The sequence below is a fragment of the Plasmodium vivax genome, chromosome 4, assembly GCF_000002415.2.
Source record: "Plasmodium vivax chromosome 4, whole genome shotgun sequence".
NCBI classification, from domain to species: Eukaryota; Apicomplexa; class Aconoidasida; order Haemosporida; family Plasmodiidae; genus Plasmodium; species Plasmodium vivax.
Genome location: NC_009909.1, coordinates 195,852 through 215,717, shown reverse-complemented (window position 1 = coordinate 215,717; position 19,866 = coordinate 195,852). Strand labels below are relative to the sequence as shown.

The 19,866-nt window shown below is 49.9% G+C and overlaps 4 protein-coding genes across 4 annotated transcripts, besides 9 other annotated features; 3 read left to right on the top strand and 1 right to left on the bottom strand.

Annotated features, from left to right (window-relative positions):
• Positions 1-286: 286 nt before the first annotated feature.
• PVX_002715 (hypothetical protein, conserved) lies at positions 287-4,978 on the top strand (the record flags this gene model as incomplete). The annotated part of the gene is made up of 2 exons (XM_001612832.1): positions 287-490; positions 686-4,978. The coding sequence occupies 2 exons, from the start codon at positions 287-289 to the stop codon at positions 4,976-4,978; spliced, it is 4,497 nt and encodes a 1,498-aa protein (XP_001612882.1).
• A 935-nt stretch (positions 4,979-5,913) lies between these two features.
• Positions 5,914-5,947: a microsatellite.
• Positions 5,948-6,385: 438 nt separating this feature from the next.
• Positions 6,386-6,408: a microsatellite.
• Positions 6,409-6,960: 552 nt separating this feature from the next.
• Positions 6,961-6,996: a microsatellite.
• Positions 6,997-7,385: 389 nt separating this feature from the next.
• On the top strand, positions 7,386-9,371 carry PVX_002710 (hypothetical protein, conserved; the record flags this gene model as incomplete). The annotated part of the gene is made up of 1 exon (XM_001612831.1): positions 7,386-9,371. The coding sequence occupies one exon, from the start codon at positions 7,386-7,388 to the stop codon at positions 9,369-9,371; it is 1,986 nt and encodes a 661-aa protein (XP_001612881.1).
• Positions 7,496-7,702: a microsatellite.
• A 65-nt stretch (positions 9,372-9,436) lies between the features above and the next one.
• Positions 9,437-9,487: a microsatellite.
• Positions 9,486-9,523: a microsatellite.
• Positions 9,524-10,245: 722 nt separating this feature from the next.
• Positions 10,246-10,277: a microsatellite.
• A 166-nt stretch (positions 10,278-10,443) lies between these two features.
• Positions 10,444-10,470: a microsatellite.
• A 577-nt stretch (positions 10,471-11,047) lies between these two features.
• PVX_002705 (hypothetical protein, conserved) lies at positions 11,048-16,346 on the top strand (the record flags this gene model as incomplete). The annotated part of the gene is made up of 5 exons (XM_001612830.1): positions 11,048-11,093; positions 11,393-11,517; positions 11,621-11,680; positions 11,776-12,741; positions 12,936-16,346. The coding sequence occupies 5 exons, from the start codon at positions 11,048-11,050 to the stop codon at positions 16,344-16,346; spliced, it is 4,608 nt and encodes a 1,535-aa protein (XP_001612880.1).
• A 77-nt stretch (positions 16,347-16,423) lies between these two features.
• Positions 16,424-16,483: a microsatellite.
• A 426-nt stretch (positions 16,484-16,909) lies between these two features.
• On the bottom strand, positions 16,910-19,498 carry PVX_002700 (hypothetical protein, conserved; the record flags this gene model as incomplete). The annotated part of the gene is made up of 1 exon (XM_001612829.1): positions 16,910-19,498. One exon carries the CDS (start codon positions 19,496-19,498, stop codon positions 16,910-16,912), a length of 2,589 nt encoding a protein of 862 aa, XP_001612879.1.
• Between the last annotated feature and the right edge of the window lie 368 nt (positions 19,499-19,866).

Genomic DNA, 19,866 nt, shown 5'->3' with positions numbered 1-19,866 from the left:
AAGAAAAACTAAGGCAGGGGAAGCAAACCAAGCGGAGTACACACATATAAATAAGCACGCATAAATACACACACGGGTGTACACCTATTTACGTGTGTTTAATTTTTTTTCTGTTCGAACATCCCCATCGCAACCCTACCAACGTTGCAGCGCCAAGCAAATTAACCAACTGCGCTGAAACTGAAGAGGCGCCCCTCCTTGGGAAAAACAAAGTGGAGCATGCAAAACAAATGCGTCCGAAAATTCCTGCGCAGAAAGAGGAAGCGCTCAATTCGCGAAGCATTCAATGGAGTTTGGAGTACCCCCCCTGGGAAATGATGCAGCGGGGAGAATCGAGTTCACCCCGGAGTACGTGCACGGGTACTGTGGGGGCAGAAATAACATTCTCAAGTTCGCCAGTAGAAAGGTCATCTACCCCGTTGACAATTTGGTCGTCGTGTACGACCTGCTGGACAGAGTGCAGTCCATCTTTGCGCAGCACCTGAATGAGGTAGCGAAAAAAAAACGTACACAAATTTGTGCGAAAAAGTGAGCAAAAAAAAAGAAAAGTGTTTAGCATAATTTGGCTCAATTTATCCCGTTTTCACCTCGTGTACGTTTTGCTAATCTGATTATGTCGAAATGCCACACGTGGAGTGTTACCCGTAATCGAATTACCGCATCGTTCGTCTTGCCCAATTTTCAGGTGACCCTGGTCAGGTGCAGAGAAAGCGGCAGAACTGTCCTGAGCGCAGAGGAGAGCAACAGCCACGTGAGGATACACCTATGGGACAAGCACAACTTTAAAATTTTAGCCAAAATAAAGATAAAGAAGAAGCACTTTCTCGATCTGGAGTTTTTAAACGATGGGGACATTTTCCTTCTGTGCAAGTGCGCTGGCAGGTTAGTCTGTTTGGTTCTATCCGTGGAGGGTTGCCGCGACGGGGGGGTGCGTCTCAGGCGGAGCGGCGCGTGCGTGCTGAAGGGGGAAGAGGGGTGTTACGAAGCGGCGCAGCGGAGGGGAAGACATAACGCGGAAGGAGAAGAAGTAGATGGTGATGGTAACCGCTGCATCCACGGGGAAGTCATCACAAAGCTTGGGAGACGCCGCATGGCAAGAGCAGCTACCGGGGGGAGCAGTGCTGTCCGACTGTTCAGGCAAAAGCGCTCACGAAATGACGCACACGTAATTGCCAGCCGAAGGGCAGAAGGGGCTACTCCTGAGAAGTCCTACTTTAGGAAGATAACCGTGGCAGCTGCGGCAAACTTCGTGCAGATGGAAGAGCGCAGAAAAGGGGGCCTTCCACATTATGAAATAACGTTTGTAATCCCATTTGTGAAGGAGAGAAAAAGGTCCAACAGGCTGCTAACCGAATTTAGGGTGTCCATACCGATTGACAATAATGTGTGCGTATACAACGGGGAGTACATGCTGGCTTACGTGATGAAAAATGGCGTCCTTTACGAGAGGTTGAGAAATGAACGCGTTAGCAGTGCCTCATTTTTAAATGATGGGAGCTTTTCCAGAGCAGATCAGGGCCTCCACTTTTTTTCCCTCCTGTCGATGGACCTATTTATGAATGGCTTAAGTTTGTGTAACCTCTCAGGTGGAGGCATCACCTGTGAGGGGAATCTCCCCAATGAAGGTCCACTAGCGAACGAGGAGCAGCTTAACAGGAGAAAATGTGTGACTAATCAGTTTGACAAATTCTTAGGCGATGAAATTACTGCCCTCGCGGTTATCACTTGTTTGTGTGTAAACGAGGGTGACAACATAGATGCTGTTTTGAGGCTACAGGGGGGAGTCCAGCATGGCGGCCGAAACGTCAACCCGCAAGTGCACCATCAAAAAAGGGGAAATGCGAAGAAGGCCCACCGGAGAAGCAAAAAAATCCTCGTGGTGGGGTCCAAACGAGGCGTAATCATAACCGTAAATTTTCGAAGACCCCACAGGGTAGAGCATCTAAGGAAGGTCTCCTCCGACGGGATTGTCTCAATTTTTACTCATCAAAATTGGGTAGTGGTCCTGAGCTGTTCCGGGGTGTTACATTTTTTGGGGATGCCCAACTATGAGATGTGCAAATCGGTTGACATATTTCGCTCGGGGGGTGGAGACTCTCCCTCTGTTGGTAGCAGCAGATTGTCGAGCATGAGAGGCACGTCCGATTGGGCGCTCCTGGAGAGGGGATCTCTAAATTCGTTCGGAGGAAGCCCCCCTAGTAGCAGGAGTGGCGTCCACATGGGAGACATCCCAACAGGTAGATCAGCTCAGAAGAAGGGAGAGACATCCTCTGGAGGGTTACCTTCCTCCGTTAAGAAGAGCCCACCCCTGAGTGACAAGGAGAGCAAAAGGACCGTATGCGCGCCTTGCCTGCTAGACATTTACACCCTCGTGTTGGGGACCTCAAACGACGAGATGGTTCTCCACAATTTGATTTCCAATGAGATGTGTTCAATTTATCAAAACAGGAAAAGGATAAACTGCTTCACGTTAGACACTGATCATATGTTTTACAATGTAGAAAGGGGTCTGTACAAAATGAGCTTATTTAATTATAACACCCCCGTGAAGGTGGTGACTCTAACGGAGGGACCCATTTCATCCTTTGTGTTCCTCTCAAGTGGAATGTTAATATGCGGCACGGCGAGGGGTAGTTTGTTCTTCTTCGCCGTTTTGAAGGGAGGCACCAAAGTGATTAACAAGATTCATATGAAGGAGTTTACCACAGCAGGGGTAAGGGGGGCGCGCTGCGTTAGGGGCATTCCCAACATCCCTTGTGTAAACAGCCGAGTAGGAAGATACGATGAGCAGGAAGAGGGTCCCAAGAAGGGGAACCCAAACGAAGTCATATGTTCAATCTGTGAAATGGTACCTAATGGGAGAGTGGCCAAACGAAGGAACGATGGAAGGATGAATGGATTGTCCCCTCGGGAGGAACAAATCAGTTGGCTAGTCCTGAACAACGCAAAGAATATACTCTTGTGTGCAACTGAACGGTGCATCTATCTGTTCAGGATCCACGTGGGGGGAAATGAAAAGGTCGACTTGAGGTACCTCAGATGCCTCCATTTTGAGAGCACCATTGTTCATGTGAATTTGGTCCAAAATTATGACAACTTGTTTTACGTGGCAGTGAGGGAGGGCATTCACAACTCGAGTGGTGGGAACCGCTACAGCTACCACTTGTGCTCCTTTAGCGGAGCTAAGAGTAGGAGAGCCAAAATGATTGACCTGTACAGGAAGGTGCTGCTTGAAAGTACTCAGCTTTGTCCGTTCCTTCACCCACGTGAGGGGCGTTTTGACCTGCTAAACGATAAATCTGTCTGCCTTTTGAGTCCTTACACCTTTGCGGTGTATTCCTGCACCGTTAGGAAGACTCCCAAGCGGGACCAGGCAAACGTGCAAAGAGGGGTGAGCAGCCACTTAAGCTGCGTTACCTCCTGGGGAGGAGAATTAACCACCGAAGGGAAGAACCGCTCCAAGGAAAGGCCCACAGTTTGTCCCTTCGGAAAGGCCCGCATGGGTGGTAGCCTCTTTTGGAAAAGCGGGAGGACGGATCGTAGCGGTCCAGGTGAGTCGACGATCCGTCAAGCGGCGCAGCGCGGTAAAGAAGACATCCATAAAGCGCCGCTTAAAAAGGACCACCGCGGTAAGCACAAGCCAAGACGCGAAGCAACTCTGAAGGGGCCTCCCAACTTGAGCGTAGATAACAACCAGGCGAAGAAAAGGCAAGAAGAACTCAGAGGAAAAAAAATGAAGGACTACACAAAATATAAACTGTTGAGGAATATTTTGCAAAAAAGGACCAGCCTGGAGAGCGATGGGTTCTTCCTACACGCTAATCGAAACGGGGCACTCGACACGGGGGAGAGGTATGAAACGCATGTGGGAGCCCCCCCCAGTGAAGCTCTCAAAGAGGAAGAAAAAAATACTAGTCTAGGGGGGTATAACGGGTACATTCAGGTGAACGAGGAGGAGGAGAAGTGGAAGGGGCCAATTTCCAACCGGTGCAACGGAGACGCAACTGATCAGAACGAAGTTACACGGAGGACAACCCTCAGGGGGTGGAGTCCAGAAGACTCTGTAAAAAAATATTTAAGGAAGTACTTGGGTGTCGTCATTGCGCACGAGGGTGAGGAGACGGGAAGGACGAGTAACGACGCTGAGGAAGACCCGGACGGCGCCTCTGCTGGTGACAAACAGGCGGTATATTTTCCCCTAAGCGAAGGAGTCACTGGCAAGGTGAGCACGCGAAAATCACACATAGGGAGTAGCAACACCCAGGGAGGTACCCCCATACAGGGCATATCCGTTAAACCGTTTCGGGGGGATAACGAAGTTGGGAAAACAAAGCTGAAAGGGAAGAAAACGCTTATTTGTGAAAAAGCTCTTAATGGAGGTTTCCCGAGGGGCATTCCCCACAATGGGGCGAGGTGCAACCATAGGGGTGACGAAAAAAGGGAAACACGTAGTTATTATTCCGCACAGGCATATGATAAACGTGAAGTGTGCCTAAACAGTGGAGATGCCCTCAGAGGGGGGAGACCCCCTATTGGTGACTACGCAGATGGGATAAACAAAGACGTTAAGCTGAACAATCACACGCAGCGTATGTTCGATGGACAGGGGGGTAACGCAAAGTGCAACCCTTGTGGTGTGAAGAAGGGGAGAAACGGCTCCAGCACAATTTCCACGACGAACCAAAAAAGCGATCCCAAAAAAATTTGCCGCATGACAATAGAGAATGATAAAATAAAGCCAGGAAAGGCACCTAAGCAGGTGGTACTACGCCAGATGGGGAAAAACATTCAGTCGAGAGAGAATGCAGAGGTGAAGCACCCTTTTAATATGTGCAAAATTCGAGAGAAAGAAAAAGTCGATGGGAGGAAGACTCCCCTGGATGACAGGGTTATTACCTCACCACGGGACTGTACAAATGTGTATATTAAGGCCCCATTTGCGATTAACTCGATTGAAATTGTGCCTGATCATAGGTGATGCGCAGGTACGATTTGTTCCATCCGTGATGGTACGTGGAGGCAGGTGCGACTGCGGCGATTGCGGCGACCGCGGCCACTGCGACCCCTGCGTGTGGGGATTTCCCCCCCTTTGTGAATTGCGCACGGGAAGAGCGGAAAATGTAAAAGGGCATTCTAGCTTACAAAAATGTTGTTTGTTAAACTGGATGGCAACTTCGCTATCTGCAGCTAGCTTTTTTTATAATTTTTTTATGAACTGTTCATAAAAAAGTGCTTAGCTAGCTGTCAAAAAAAAAAAAAAAATTATAAAAAAAAGCTACCTGTGTGTGCACTCCCTTTCTGCATTCCCAAAAGGGAAAAAATGATTAGCAGTAGGTGACTGAATGGACATTGGCCATTAGACAGAATTGCGAAAATGCAAAATTTCCATAGTTCTGTTGTAAAGGTGGCGATTTAGCAACGGTGTAAAGGCAAAGTAGTGTTTACAATTGGAGATTCTTGCCCGAATGGAACACTCCCCCTCCCCAATTGGGGAAGGCAAAAAAGGAACGCGGCACTGCACACAAGAAGGGATTTCCCCATTTGTTGGTAATTTACGCAGGCATGAGTACTTCTTTTTGTGTATGTTCTGGTGAAAGTATAATCCACATGTAGCAGTGGGGCGCGCTTTCACTAATGTCACTTCGCGCAAGGGTGATCAGATAAATGGGCGAAGAGCGAACTGGTGCCCGCGGGCAGGGGTAGAGAAAAGGGGTCCGTCCCTACCACCCCCCAAACGGTTAATCATAGGTATAAAAAGGTATACGCACACATTGAACTTTTCGATTTTTCGCCAAAGGCACTTTGCACGAATGATTGTGTTGGCCGCGGGAACTTGGCACGTGCAACCTAACCGATGGTTATGCTTCATGCCATTTGTTCGATTGCCCAAATGTGGGGTGCGGGACGGGTGGAACCCAGCGCGGCTTTGCTTTGTTTTGCTTTATTTGCTTTGTTTTTTTCAAAAGCGCTGAATTTAATTCTACACCTGGCGGTTCAATTCATCCTCTTGTGGGTTACGCCGCGTCAGGTGTGCGCGCGCGGAGTTAACACACACCTGTGTAGGCGGTGCGCACGTTGCGCTTGCACAGTTGGTATGTACATATATATGTGCCCGCTTTCTTCCTGTAACTTTTTCGTTTTTTTTTTTTTTTTTCCCTTTTCATTGCGAAGAGGCGCGTAAGGCCAATTTGATGCGCAGGTGAATTAGGAATGGCCCACCGCGCGAGGGGAAAAAAAAAATTTGCTTGCCATATTTGACCTACCTGGAGGGCTCGCGGGCGACCATACGGTTTTGGCCCCTACGCAGTTCTGCGCCTTAAAAGGGATAAACGCGCAAATAGTTACCTATGTGTACACGTACGTTTACACATGTATATATGCAATTTCTTGGGGGGAAAAAAAAAAAAAAAAAAAAAAATAGGGCTCACTTTCTTCCTTCTCAGCGTTGCTCGGTTTTGCTGCTCGCCCCCTCCTCCGGAAGGCGAAGCAAAAAAAAAAAAAAAAAAGGGGGTAATAATAACAGGCAAGAAACGGTAAAAAAGAAAAAAAATTGCAGAGAAAGCGCAACTTTTCACAACAAAATTGACAATCGCGCAACGCAAGCAAAGTGACCAACTTGAGAGGCAGCTTCTTTTTAATATTTTTCGGCCAAGTGTTTCTTCATCTTCGCGCCATTAGTACTTACAGCCCACTCAACTTTGTTGCGTGATTGTTTCCCCCGGCGGGATCGCAGCCAAGGGGTGAAAATTATACGTACATATGAGTGCATAAATTATTGTACATCACTTACATATATATGTATATATTTGCGTGTAAGGCCGCCCTCTTCCTGGAAAGGCAAATGGGTCCATCTGACTCACTACTCAGATTGTACCGACTCTGAAGGAAAAACTCTTCAACTAGTGAGGCCTCCTCACGCTTCCCTTCCCCAGAGAGATCAACTCCCCTTTTTTTGTATTCTTCCAAGCAGAAAAAAAGGAAGGAAAAAAAAAAAAAAAAAAAAAAATTGCCACGTTTTTTCACCAATTCGTACCATCTTCAACCGTGTACTTTTTTTTTTAAGCCTTTGCCAGAGGGGGCGCGTCAATTTTGGATATGCCCCACTGGCCGAGCACCTTTTCGCCTCCATCGCGTTGTTCGCGTCGTTTGCGGCTGTCCCCAGTTACGAAGTCGCAGAGCGGCGCAGTTGCAAAGTTGCACAGTGGCGAAGTTGCAAAGTTGCCCAGTTGCCAGTTGCAGCCCCCAGTTTGCCAGCCCGCCGAGGCGCGAAGATTACGAACAGGCTTCTAGACCCCCCATACACCCCCCACCACTGCATGTTCAACGTCAAGATTTTCCCGCCGACAAGCGCGGCTCGAAGTAGTTAACATAAAAAAAAAAATGAAATGGGTATTTCGAAAAGGCTCGCACTTTTTGTAGCCTTTGTGCTTTTTTTGTGGTGCCATGATCGAGTGCGGTGTGATGAGGGGGCTATGAGAGGAGCGCCCAGCGGGCCCGCCCCCCCCAAGGAGGAGAAGTCAGGAGAAGCGGAGAAGGCAGGCGAAGCGGAGAAGGCAGGCGAAGCGGAGAAGGCAGGCGAAGCGGAGAAGGCAGGCGAAGCGGAGAAGGCAGGCGAAGCGGAGAAGGCAGGCGAAGCGGAGAAGGCAGGCGAAGCGGAGAAGGCAGGCGAAGCGGAGAAGGCAAGCGAAGCGAAGAAGGCAAGCGAAGCGAAGAAGGCGAACAAAGCGGACAAGGCGGATACGGCAGACAATGCGGCCAACTCGGGGATCGGAGGCACCCCCCCGGGGGGCGAAGGCAAAGAGCAGGGCCAAGAAGCCAGTGTAAACTTAAAGGGCGGCGCTTCCAAGGAGCAAGCCGCGAAGGGGGAGACGGCCACCGCAGCGGCCAGCGGCGCGGATGGGGCGCAGGCGCAGACGACCTTTTTGCAGAGCAAGGAGAAGCCGCAGGGGGGCAAGGATAGCCCGAGCAGTGCGAGCAGTTCGAGCAGCGCGAGCAGCGCGAAAAATGCGAATGACTCGAACAGTGCGAGCAGCCCAACCGAGGAGGAACACTCCGTGGTTAAGGAAATGACCCCCAAGGAGGAGCCGCCGAAGGGGGAGTCGCCCGGCGAGGGGGGCGCCAAAGGGAAGGACAGCGGGGCGGAGAAGGCCGGAGCGCTTCGCAGCGGGGGAGGCGGTGGAAGCGGTGGAAGCGGTGGAAGCGGCGAGGTGAAAGAGGTGTCAAAGGACGCACCAAATGGTGCTTCAAATAATGCCACAAATAATGCCGCAAATGACGCCGCAAATCATGCCACGAATGACGTGCCGAGCAAAGGCACCGACGAGTTCTACGACGAGCTGAAGAAACAAAGCGAAGAGGAGAAGAACGCAGACATGAATTTCCTGAAGATCCTATCCATCGGGTCATCCCTCTTTATGCAGTTGGTGTTATTCCCCTCGATCTTCAAAATGATAAAGAAGAGAACGACCGGAGAGGTAGACGGGCTACCCTACGTAGTGCTTCTCTTTTCCTCCTTCCTGTGGTTGGTGTATGGGATGCTGTTGAATAACTCCGCCATCGTGTGCCCCAACTTCGTAGGTCTCGTCTTGGGAGCATTCTACTCTCTAATGTATCATAAGTTTTGCAAAAACATGTGGCTGAAGCAGAAGTTATTTTCTTATTACAAAATATGTGGCTTCATATGCTTTTTACTTTACGCCTTCCTCTACGTGTTAACCTATGAGCAATATGAGTTATTCGTAGGGTTCATGGCGTTCATTTCGAGCATCGTAAACTTTGGTGCCCCTTTGTCCTACGTGCAGATAGTAATTAAGAAGAAGAACTCCTCCCTGATCCCGTTGGAGATAGCCACAGGAAGTTTGGTCTGCTCATTTTTGTGGGTGACTTACGGATTCACCATCAAGGATGGCTTTGTCATCGTGCCAAACCTCTGTGGGTTTATCCTAAGTCTGTTGCAGATTGCGTTGATCCTGTTGTATTCCAATAAGGAGGCCATTGTTAATTACGACGAGGGAGAGGCGGTAGATTTTGTAAATGAGGGGGCAGCTATCCATGTCAGTAGGAAGAATCGCTACGCCGCTACGGAAAATCATATTTTTTTGAACGAGTTTGGTGTGGACGAAGAGAACAAACTGGGGAGTGAGGAGGTGGCTAGTACGCGCGGGACAACCTATGGGAATAGCGGAAGCGGCAGTAATGTAAAAAGTGGGAACAATGCGAATGGCTCCTTTTTTGATTTAGCGTATGACGAGACTTCCCCCCTTACCGGCACCAACTTTGGCAGCGGCTTCCCCCACGGAGGGGGGGCACCCCGGCAGGGCTACCTCAATCGCTCTGGCAGCGCGCAGCAGGACTCGCCCCTCACCTTCTGAGCGTCCCTCTGGGGGGTGGCCAGAAGGCGCATTCTCTGCGACCCCCCTTTTTTTACCGCGTGCTCATATCTGCTCTGTTATGTTACGCTAATGTTATGTTACGCTAATGTTATGCTATGTTATGTTCTTTTTTTTTTCTTTTTTTTTTTTTTTTTTTTTTTTCGTAATTGTGTTAAAAGGGGTTCACATGGTTTTTGCCCCGTGTCTCTTTCGCTTTGTCCTTCCCTGGGACAGCCAGGGGCGCGCCCTCCCCTTCCCCCGTTGTTTGTGTCATGAGTTTTGCATCCATTTTGCAGCCACTTTGCAGCCACTTTGCAGTTATGCTGCTGCAATTTTGCTGCCCTTTTTGCCATTTTACTGCTGTTTTTACTGCTGTTTTTTTTCTTCCCCTTTTGCACCCCCTTTTTCGTGTTTCCCCTTTGATTGCTCCTCCTGAGGATGCAAGACGTGGCGGGTGGCCCTGGAGAGGTGCGCACGTCCAGGTGTTACGTAGGACGTGGGCGCTTCCCCGCGCCGCCGTGCCATTGCGCGTTTGACCACGAACCTGATCTCTCCCTCCCTTCCTTTCGCGGACCCCGCCCTTTTATCATTCCCATTTGATTTTGCCGAAATGGCCTTTGCTGCAGCGCCGCTCGGAGGTGGCCTTGCTGCTTTACCGCGCCGATTGGTTCATTTTTGTTCTTCCCGCGCGGAGCTACGCCGGGGGGGTAGCTATACCCCCGTATGTACATCCATTAGCAGTTACGCGTAAGTTCCCATGTGGTTCTCTCCGCGAGGATGTCGCGCTTCAGGTTGTGCGCCCATTGGTGGTGAATTTTGTTTTGCACACTTCATTTTGTTAAATTTTTAAAGTGTAACCCTTCAGAGTTGTACCCACGTGATGTAAAAAAAAAAAAATATAAAAATAAAAAAAAAACACCCCTGGGTGTGCAAAATGTGCCAAGAGGAAGCGCACGTGAAAAAAGAAACGAATGGGAAGGGGGAGGAACGAATCAGGTGGGTGAACTTGCGGAGCTGAATGGGCACTGTTGGGGGGGCCAAAAGGTGTTAGTAGAACAAATCTTAGAAAGCGCAGGGGGTGGAAAAAAAAAAAAAAAAAAAAAAAAAAACCTGCACGGATAAAATTAAACGTGTAGAAAAAAAAAAATAATAAAATAACAAGTGAGAAACGACTGGGTGATCGAAAGGCGAGGAGGAAAATCCCAAGGAAGCTCCTTTTCCGCCAATCGTAACTACTCACATATCGCAGCGGCACACATGTACACTCATCTACATTGTTATGTGTTTTAAATGCATTTTTGATTCCCCCCCTGGGTGCTACACACCATCAAAGAGACTTCCCCGTAGAGATTAGATGACCCCTAAAATGGAAGCGGCCTTATGTCGGGTGGCAGCGGGCACCTTGGAAAGAGAGGACGCACGCAGGGTGCCGCAAAAAAAATAAAACAAAACAAAATACATGTATACCTACGTGTGTATGCCCCACTACCGTTCCGCTCATCTACGAGGGGAGATTTGCCCGCAGGAGTACCTCAGCGGGGGATACTTCACCCGTTTTTGAGCGAACCTACCCTTTGAAGCACAAATATGCGCTTATGCACATCTGCTCTTATGCACATTTGCGCGTGTTTGCCCCCTATATGTGACGCCCCAGCCCGCATAGCAGTTTCCCCAAAATGGAAGAACCAGCGGGAGATGAGAAGGACCCACCCACCAAGAAAGGTAAAAGCAGCCACTCCTTCCCTCCGCTCTGCTCTCTGTGGAGAAGGCGGGGAGGGGAATTCCTCGGGGAGACGCATCTGCGCCGTCGCCCAGTTGGCTTCCCCATTTGGCTTCCCCCATTTGGCTTCCCCCATTTGGCTTCCCCCATTTGGCTTCCCCCATTTGGCCTCTCCCTTTTGGCTTCCCCCATTTGGCCTCTCCCTTTTGCCTTCCCCCATTTGGCTTCCCCCTTTTACCTTCCCACCACGTCGCCCCATAATATATAACCCCCCTAACCCTCTCCCCTCCTCTTATTGAAGACCAAATTGAAAAGTTAAAGGGCAGCATCGACGACTTACTAAACGATGGGAACGCCCTGTCAGATTTGGAGACTCTAAAAGAGTCACTCGCCAAACTGGAGTTTCACACAGAGCACAATAACGCGGTAGGGAAGTTTTGTATAATCGCTTCTGACGAGTTGAAGAAGGACGCCTCCCCTGATGAACCTAACAAGAGGCTACTTCCACATGCACGTCTTTCTTCTTTAGGACCTGGCCACCCACCTCGGAGAGACGCAGCGGACCAGCAGTGCCCACAATGATAGAACGGTAGGAAAAAAAGAAAAAAAAAAGAAGGGCGCCAACCCAAGTGAAGAATCACCACACTCATTTGTATTATTCTCCCCCCACCACCGCCATGGCAGTGCTTGCAGCTGAGGAGGGAACTGCTCAAGCAGAAGAACCTAAACTGGTGCCTGTCTCTGAAGGTCCGAAGCATACACATGAAGCTAAACAGCCTCTATGCCAAAAAGGAGCAGCTTGAAAGGAGCGTGCAAAACAGGATGAGGGAGATAGAGTTGCAGGTCCTCGCTGGAGCTTCGCCGCACCAGGTAGAGCTAAGTGGTGAGGGGGTTCTAAGCAGTCTGCCCCCTCGCACGCCGGCAAATGAAGGTGCCACAAATGAGGAGGCCCTAAATGAAGAAAAAAAAAAAGTGGAGGAATTAAAGCGAATGGTAGAAACGCACGAAAAGACCATCCAGGTGAGGGAAGCGGAGAAGGCCAAGTCCGCGTTGGAGCTGAAGAGCTGTAAGGACAAGCTAAACGAGGAAATCGAAAGGAATGCAAATTTATATAAGAAGATAAGAACGTACGAAGCGAATTTGGAGAGAGTAAAACAGGAGGGAGAAAAGTACCTGGATGAGCTGGATGAGCTTAGAGGGCAGCTGCAAAAGTGGCGAAGTGCAAACAGCCAAGTGGAGGAGAGGAACAAAATCCTGCAGGAGGAGAAGGGCAGATTGACGCAAGCGAATAATGGGCTGAAGATAAGGCTGCAACGTGTGCAGGCGTGCCTGACCGACTGCAGGCAGAGGGAGCGCGCCTTCACCAGCTGCTCGCGCAAGATAATGAGTGTCGCCGCGTTTCTGCGGGGAGGCGGCAGGGTCAGCGGCAGGGCGAGCGGCATGGTCAGCGGCGCGGTGGGCAACACGTTGGGAGATACGATGGGCGCGATGGGAGATACAGTGTTAGACACGATGGACGACTCGTTGGGCGGTGCCTTGGACGACACCATGGACGATGCGATCGACCCCACCTTTGCGCAGGCGGAGCTGCAGCTGGACGCCATTTGGGCCTCCGTCCGGGCCTTGGTCGGGGCGAAGCGCGAGTTCGAGGTGAGTACGCCCGCGGTGTGTCTACACCTTAGCGGCTGCATCTTCGTAGCTGCGTCTTAGCGGTTGCACCCTCTTAAGTGCGCCTTTTTAACGGCGCCTTTCTAATGTCTCCTTCTGGACGCCCCCCCTTAACTGCTCCTTTTTAATGGCGCCTTCTTAACTGCCCCCTTTTAACTGCGCGCTGCCCCCCGCAGGGCCAACGGGACGAGCTGGAGCGAGCGCGAGCCGAGGCGCAGGCCGCGAAGAGGGAGCTCGAAAGGAAGAAGAGGAGCTACGAGGAAGTGAAGCAGCAACTGGGCGAGCTGCAAACGAGGCAGCAACGGAATGAAGAAGAAGTTACAACGGCGAAGGAGAAGGACGAGAGGACCATTACGCAGCTAAGACAGACACTACAGGAGGAGGTTAAGCTAACCAACGAATATAAAAACAAAAATGAATACAACTTGATGAGGATTAGACGACTGAAGAGGAGAGAAAATAAAATGCTTTTTCAAATGAACCAGTTGAGGAGGTACATAGAGGAGAAGAGGACCAATTTGGAACGAGCAAACGAAGAGAGTAGCAACCAAATTAAGCACGTCAAGCAGAGGAACAAAGAGTTGGTCGTCAACCTGAATGACATCCACGTGCAGTTGCAAAGATGCGTAGGTCAAGTCACCACCGTCAGTAAGAATATGAAAGTGGTGGAGAGGGAGAAGCAAAAGCTCGCGCAGCAATTGCGTATTATGAAATCCCAAAATGGAGAGCTGGCCAGAGAGTTGCAAACGACTAGGGAAAAAAACGGCGCAATGAAAATGAAGGTGTATGCACTGAGCAGCAGAATGAGGAAAATGGAAGCAAAAATGAAAGCAAAAATGAAGGAAAAAATGGAAGCAAAAATGAAAAACGTTAATGTAAAGCTGAGCAAAATTGTGAAACACCATGCCAAGTGCAACAGAAACTACAAAGAGGAGCTCTGCCGGAAGGAGGAACACCTCGAAGAGCTCCAAACGAAGCAGAAGGAGCTGCAAACGAAGCAGAAGCAGCTGCAGGAGGAGCTGAAGGAGAAGGAAAAGACCATCCACAGAAACGATGCATGTTTGCAAAAAATGGAAGAAGCAATTAAGCTGCACGAACAGGAGAAGGACAACCTGAATGAGGAATTAAAAAAAAAAAATTTATTTATAGAAAGTAAAGAGGAAAAAATAGACAGGCTCAGTAACATAGAAAGCGATTTGCTCAAGAGAGGAAAAATGAACCAACTGAAGCTCATCGAAAGGAACAGGGAAATAGAAAGCAACCTCTCCCAGTTGAAGAAAATTAAAATGGAAAATGCAAAGCTGCATGGAGTGGCGGATAAGCTGAAGAAGGAATTGATCGACGCAGAGCTGAGGTGCAAAATGGCCTACCGCGCTTTGGAAAAATTGAAAGAGGAAAAAAAAAAAATAATTACAAGTTTAGAGAACGACTTGCAGGAGAGGGAGAAATGCCTCCAGGTGACACAGCAGAGGGTCGAGCTCCTCACGCGGGAAAAGAATGATGACCAGTGCAGCACTCAGAACGAATTGAGGCTGCTGCAAAAGCAGGTGGAGCAGCTAACAAGGGAAAAGGAAGCGTGCGTGGAGAAGGAGAAGCAACAGAGCCGTCAGCTGCAACAGCTGGAGAGTGAACGGCAGCAACTGGGCAGTCAGCTGCAACAAATGAATAGCCAACTGCAACTGTCGGAGCAGAAGCTAAAGGAAGAAATCGCAAGCAATGAGGAGGGGAAAAGGCAAAACGAAAGCCTCTCCAACCAGGTGGACGAATGCCAGAGGAAGGTACAAAAACAGGAGGAAGAAATAAAGACGCTGCTGAAGGTGCAGCAAACCAGTGAGCGTGAGAGGATGGACGAGTACAACCACAATGAAGAGGCTCTAAAGCAGCGCTTTGAAGAGGAAAAAGAAAATATGAAACGCCAGTTTGAGGCACTAATGCAGACAGAGAAGGAGACTCAGCAGAAACAAATGAAAGAGATGGCCACCCAGAAGGAAAAACAAATCGAGGAGTTATCCAAAGAAATGCAAGCGGAGAAAGAACGCTGCCAAAGGGATGTAGAATCCTTGAGGGAGGCACACAAACGAGAGGTAATCCAAATGAAGGAGGAAACCCAAAAGGAAATGAACCGAATGAAAGACATTTGCGAGCAAAGCCGGAAAGAAGAACTGCTCAAAATAGAAAAAGAAAAAAACCTCCAGAGTAAGCTCGACGAATGCACCGCTCTCCTGAAGGAGAAGGACGAAGAGCTGCGGCTCGCCATTCGACAGTACGACCAGAAGCTGCAGGCCCAAAATAGGGAAATGGAGGCCCTGGTGAACGAGTGCGAGCAGAAGCTCCGGGAGGCCCGGTCGGCCAGGCGGGCCGGCACCATCGCAAGTGCCGCGGAGGAGGAGAGAAAGTTGGAAAGGATGGAAAGGATGGAAAAACTGGAAAAATGCGTGGAGGCCGCAGATGAGGATGTCTCCAACATAGGGGACGCCGCTACCCCCGCTAACCCTGCCCACATCGCGCAGCTCGAGGAAAGCCTGCGGGAAGGCGAAACGAAGATCGGCCAACTCGAGAAGGAGCTGCTCGACTCGAGGCGGGAGTTGGCCCAGTTGGCGCAGAAGAACCGCGAGCTGGCCGACGGCAAAGCGGAGGCAGACAGGGAGGTTGCCAATTTGGTGGCGGAGAATGAGCGGTTGAAGGGGGAGCGGCTGAAGGAGGAGCGGCTGAAGGAGGAGCGGCTGAAGGAGGAGCGGTTGAAGGAGGAGCGGTTGAAGGAGGAGCGGCTGAAGGAGGAGCGGCTAACGGAGGAGCGGCTGACGGAGGAGCGGCTGAAGGAGGAGCGGCTAACGGAGGAGCGGCTAACGGAGGAGCGGCTAACGGAGGAGCGGCTGACGGAGGAAGAGCCCCTGCCAGTCGCGGGAAAGAAAAAAAAAAAGAGGCATAAGAAGGGCACCTCCAAGAAGGGGCGCCGTGAAACGGAGCAGACTTGCGACGAGGGGGGCCCCACGGAGGGAAGTAACACGGAGGAGGGGAAGAAGAAAACGGAGGCGAAGAGGAAAAAAGGAAAGGGAAAAGGAAAAGGCAAAACTGGTTGGGAAGATGCAGATGAAGAGGGCAATGCGGCCGATGGAAACCACCGCGACAGTGGCGACACGCGAGAAGAGACCGAGGAAGGGGAAGCGCTCCTCGGCGCAGACGCACACATGGCATCCCTCAGCCTCGTCCCATCAAACGAACAAAACTGCTACGCATTCCTGAAAGTGATAAACGTGAAACTAGACGAAATCGTGGAGAAGCTTAAAGCCAAGGAGGACCCCCTGCTCATAAACGACGCGCTCAACAAAATCAATATGGCCATCTCGACGTGGAACTTGTTCGCAGACCCGAACGCGGCAACGGTGGGGGAGTCGGGGGGAGAAGCCCCAACAGATGGAGAAGTCCCACCAGATGAGGAGCCCCTACCGGGTGGCGAAGCCTCACAGACTGATGAGGCCGAACCGACCGATGCAGACATAGGCGAGGGGCACTTCTCCGACGAGCGGTATGAAGCCCTCAAGAGGGAAGTCGCCGAAAAGGTGGAGCTCATTCTCCAGATGGTGTGACGCAGGCGGGAGGAGGGCGCCCCTCCGGTTTGGACCTCCCAAAGAGGGCGTAGCAATTGGTTCTTTTTTTTCCCTCATTTTGTTCGCTTTTTTTTTTCGCTTTTTTTTTTTGCTTTTTTTTTTTGCTTTTTTTTTTTACTTTTTTTTAAATTCTACCAATTTTGAATTGACGAGCCGCCTCTGCGCGCGTGCAGGGCGGCCCCCTTTGTCCTTTTACGTTTGATGAGTTCGCGCGGTGAGGCAGTCTACACAGGTTAGACGGATAACTACATATGGTCAGCTACATATGGCGAAGTAGCTCCACTGGGCCAACTCGATCGGCTGCCTCACCCCGCCCACGCGCTTGCCAACTGGTTGAGATGGTGACGCGAGGTGGTACAGAAAAAAGTGGGGCAGTGAGAGTGGCTGTTCGGGTTCGGTGGGCGCCCATTAGAGGTAGGTTGCCCATTCGGGGTAGGCCTCGCACCCCCCTGTTGATACTTCTCTCTTTACTGCGCACCCCCCTGTTGATACTTCTCTCTTACGGCACACCCCCCTGTTGATACTTCTCTCTTGCGGCCCACCTAGACGAGCTCCGAAAAGAGCGGCACCGTGCGCACGTAGAAGTGGTTCATCTGGTACTTGCTGTGCAGGTCCCTGAGGTGGTTCTTCTGCGCGTCGCCCCTGGCCCTGGCGCTGTAGTAAACGTCTTCGTACATAGATTTGAGGTGCAAATTGTAGGCCGCGCACACCCGGATGTTGTGAGAGACAATGAGGTAGCCCGCCTTGAAAATCAAATCCAAAATAAAAGTGAAAGTAACTCCACAGTAAAACATACGCACACACTCATCTGTCAGAAATTTTGACTTGTGGTGCAAGCAGATGAAGAGCAGCAGAAGGAAGCGGGGCAGGAGAGTCAAAAGGATGAGCAACAGGTGGTTGTTCTTTAAATTATAATTCAGCCTCAAATTTTTGATGAAGTTATTTCCTATCATTAGTATCGAGAGGGAGGAGAGTCCGTGCATGTGTTTTGTGTTGATGTAGATTAGGAGGGAAGCAATGGAAATGAACCCCTTGTAGTCTCCCTTGAAGCTATTTTTGTGGGTGGATTCTTGGCTATTGAACAGGTTCAGTTCGTCCGTCTGCAGAGCTCGCATAGCGGGAGCAGACGCCACTCCGTTGGCTCCTTCCCCGCCTAAGCTGCCAGTTAATCCGCTTACTGCCTCTCCGCCCACCCCGTTGATGCCCAGAAAAGGGGGCAGCTTACTCTTGCTGGTCTCGTTCATGAAGGGGCGAATGATGTACCCGATGAATTGCCGGCCAGATAAGGAGCACAGAAAAACGTAAATGTTCCTTATGATCTTGAAGGAGGGAATCACCGCGAAGAGGAGATAAAAATATGGCGCATATTTTTCTGACTTGTTCAGGTTCCTCAGGAAGATCTCAAAAATGTTGTTGTAGACGAGAAGGAGGAGGAAGAGAAAATCGGAGGTGCACTTGACGAAGATGAAAAGAGTAAAAAAGAGGACCTCCACTAAGCTGGAGAGAAACACGGAACATAAAAATGATATGATTGAGTTGCCGAGGATTATTAAAAAGGAAACGACAAACATGATGTGATTATGTTCGAACAGTTTGAAGTACATGCCTGACTGAGTGAGGATTATCTTCAAGTCGTGGATTTCTATCTTTGCGTAAAAGAAGTAAATCACTATAGACATGGCTATTTTCCCCAGGCAATAAGTTACATAAGGGATGATCAGGCGAATCTGGTTCAGGTAGGAGACCTTCAGGCTGTCATCCAGGTAGCAGTGATACCTTTCGTTGTTCGATACATTTGTGTACATCAGTTTATTCATCGTGAATTTCTTCCCGATTTTGTTTTTCTTTACATTTAACTTTCGGAAGGTGGCCACTTGGTTTTCCACCAGGTGCTCGAAGTATTCGCAGAGGCTGGGGGAGATTGGGGCATTGGCGCTCCCGCTGATTTGTTCGCCATCCTGCTTGGTATCAGCGGTAGTTGTGACTTTCTTCCTCCTAGGAGCGGCAGTCTCACCTGCCAATACGTCCGCCTCATTCCTCATCGACTGCACCGATTTGATATCCAACGAGTTGTTGCACCCCGTGGCGCTCAACGACACGATGGATCGCTTCTTGAGAACCCCCCCCGAGGGGCGATTGGCCACGTTGGGCTTATTCCCACCTGGGGAGCCATACACAAGGAGGGTGCCATCATCCGACTTGCTCGTGTTGTTATTACCATTGGTTTGCTTGGCAATCGCCAGGGGCTGTCCCACTCGACCGCCATTCTCCGTGTGGTCTATATTTCGACGCAGCCTCTCGAAAATCAAGTTGCAGTGCTTAATAGTTAGGCACTTGATCGGGATAAAGCACACGTTCTTAATTAGAAGGGGCTGGAAATGTACACTCGAGACGTAGGAGGCCAGGAAGTAAAAGCGCAAAATCATAAAGGGGATGTCCACCAGGATGATGCCAATCACAGCAGCGTGCTTTTTGCAGAAGTATATATCCCCCAGGTCCAAATTTTTTCTGTTCTTTTCTGTCACCAGGGAGATAATCGGAAAGGAGTAAGCATTCAAGTAGAGAGAAAACGAAATTAAGACTCCCCCAATTATTTTAATCCAAAAGTTGGTATTTTTAACAATGTATGAGAGCTTCACCAGGGTGAACAGCAACTCGAAAATGTCAAACAGGTCTATCACGACGTGCAGAATTAAATTGTTGTGGAAAATCTTCTCGTTCGTTATGGTCATTTCGTCTGGGTACAGCTGCTTGTACGATTTCACAGACAGGGCCGTATAGATGAGCGTGCTAAAACTGAGGAGCGCAAAGATAACGCACTTGTTGTAATAATCTGTGTTTGTTTCTTCTGAGTATGCATTTTCGTTGAAGGCAAAAAAGTACATAAAAATGACTTTGAAGGAGATGGAGTACACGTAGAGGATCCAGCAGTTGCCCCCCTTGACGGCCGCAAACGATTGCGAGTTGTTGAAGCAGAAGTGGATGAAAATGTATATGTCGAAGGTGCACAGGAGGAGGATCAGCTTGTTGTACTCGAAGAGGATGTAGTACAGCCCCAGCTGCTGCACGATGAAGGTCGTCAGGTTGAAGAAGAACGAGATGCGCCACCCGTTCAGGATTTTCGTGATCATCTTGGGGGGGCGGTCAAGAAGTGGAGCGGTGGAGAGGTGGAGAAGTCTCCAATTGGTGAAGAAGTCGCGAAGCGGTGGAGAAGTCTCGAAGAGACGAAGTTACCAAGATGCCAAGTTCCGAAGCTGCACGTGGCGAAAAAAATTCTGACCGGCAAGGTAAAAATGGCCAAAAAGTGGGCACAAAAAAAAAAAAAAAAATCACACACAAGGTACACACGAGGGACACACGAAGGACACATGAAGGATGCCCCCCACTCTGCGCGGCAACCGCTACGCTGATCAAACAAGAGGTGAAGCACACGAACAGACAATATCGCCGGCGAGTCTGAATACACCCCCCTTTATGTCTTTAAGAACAACCAACTGTT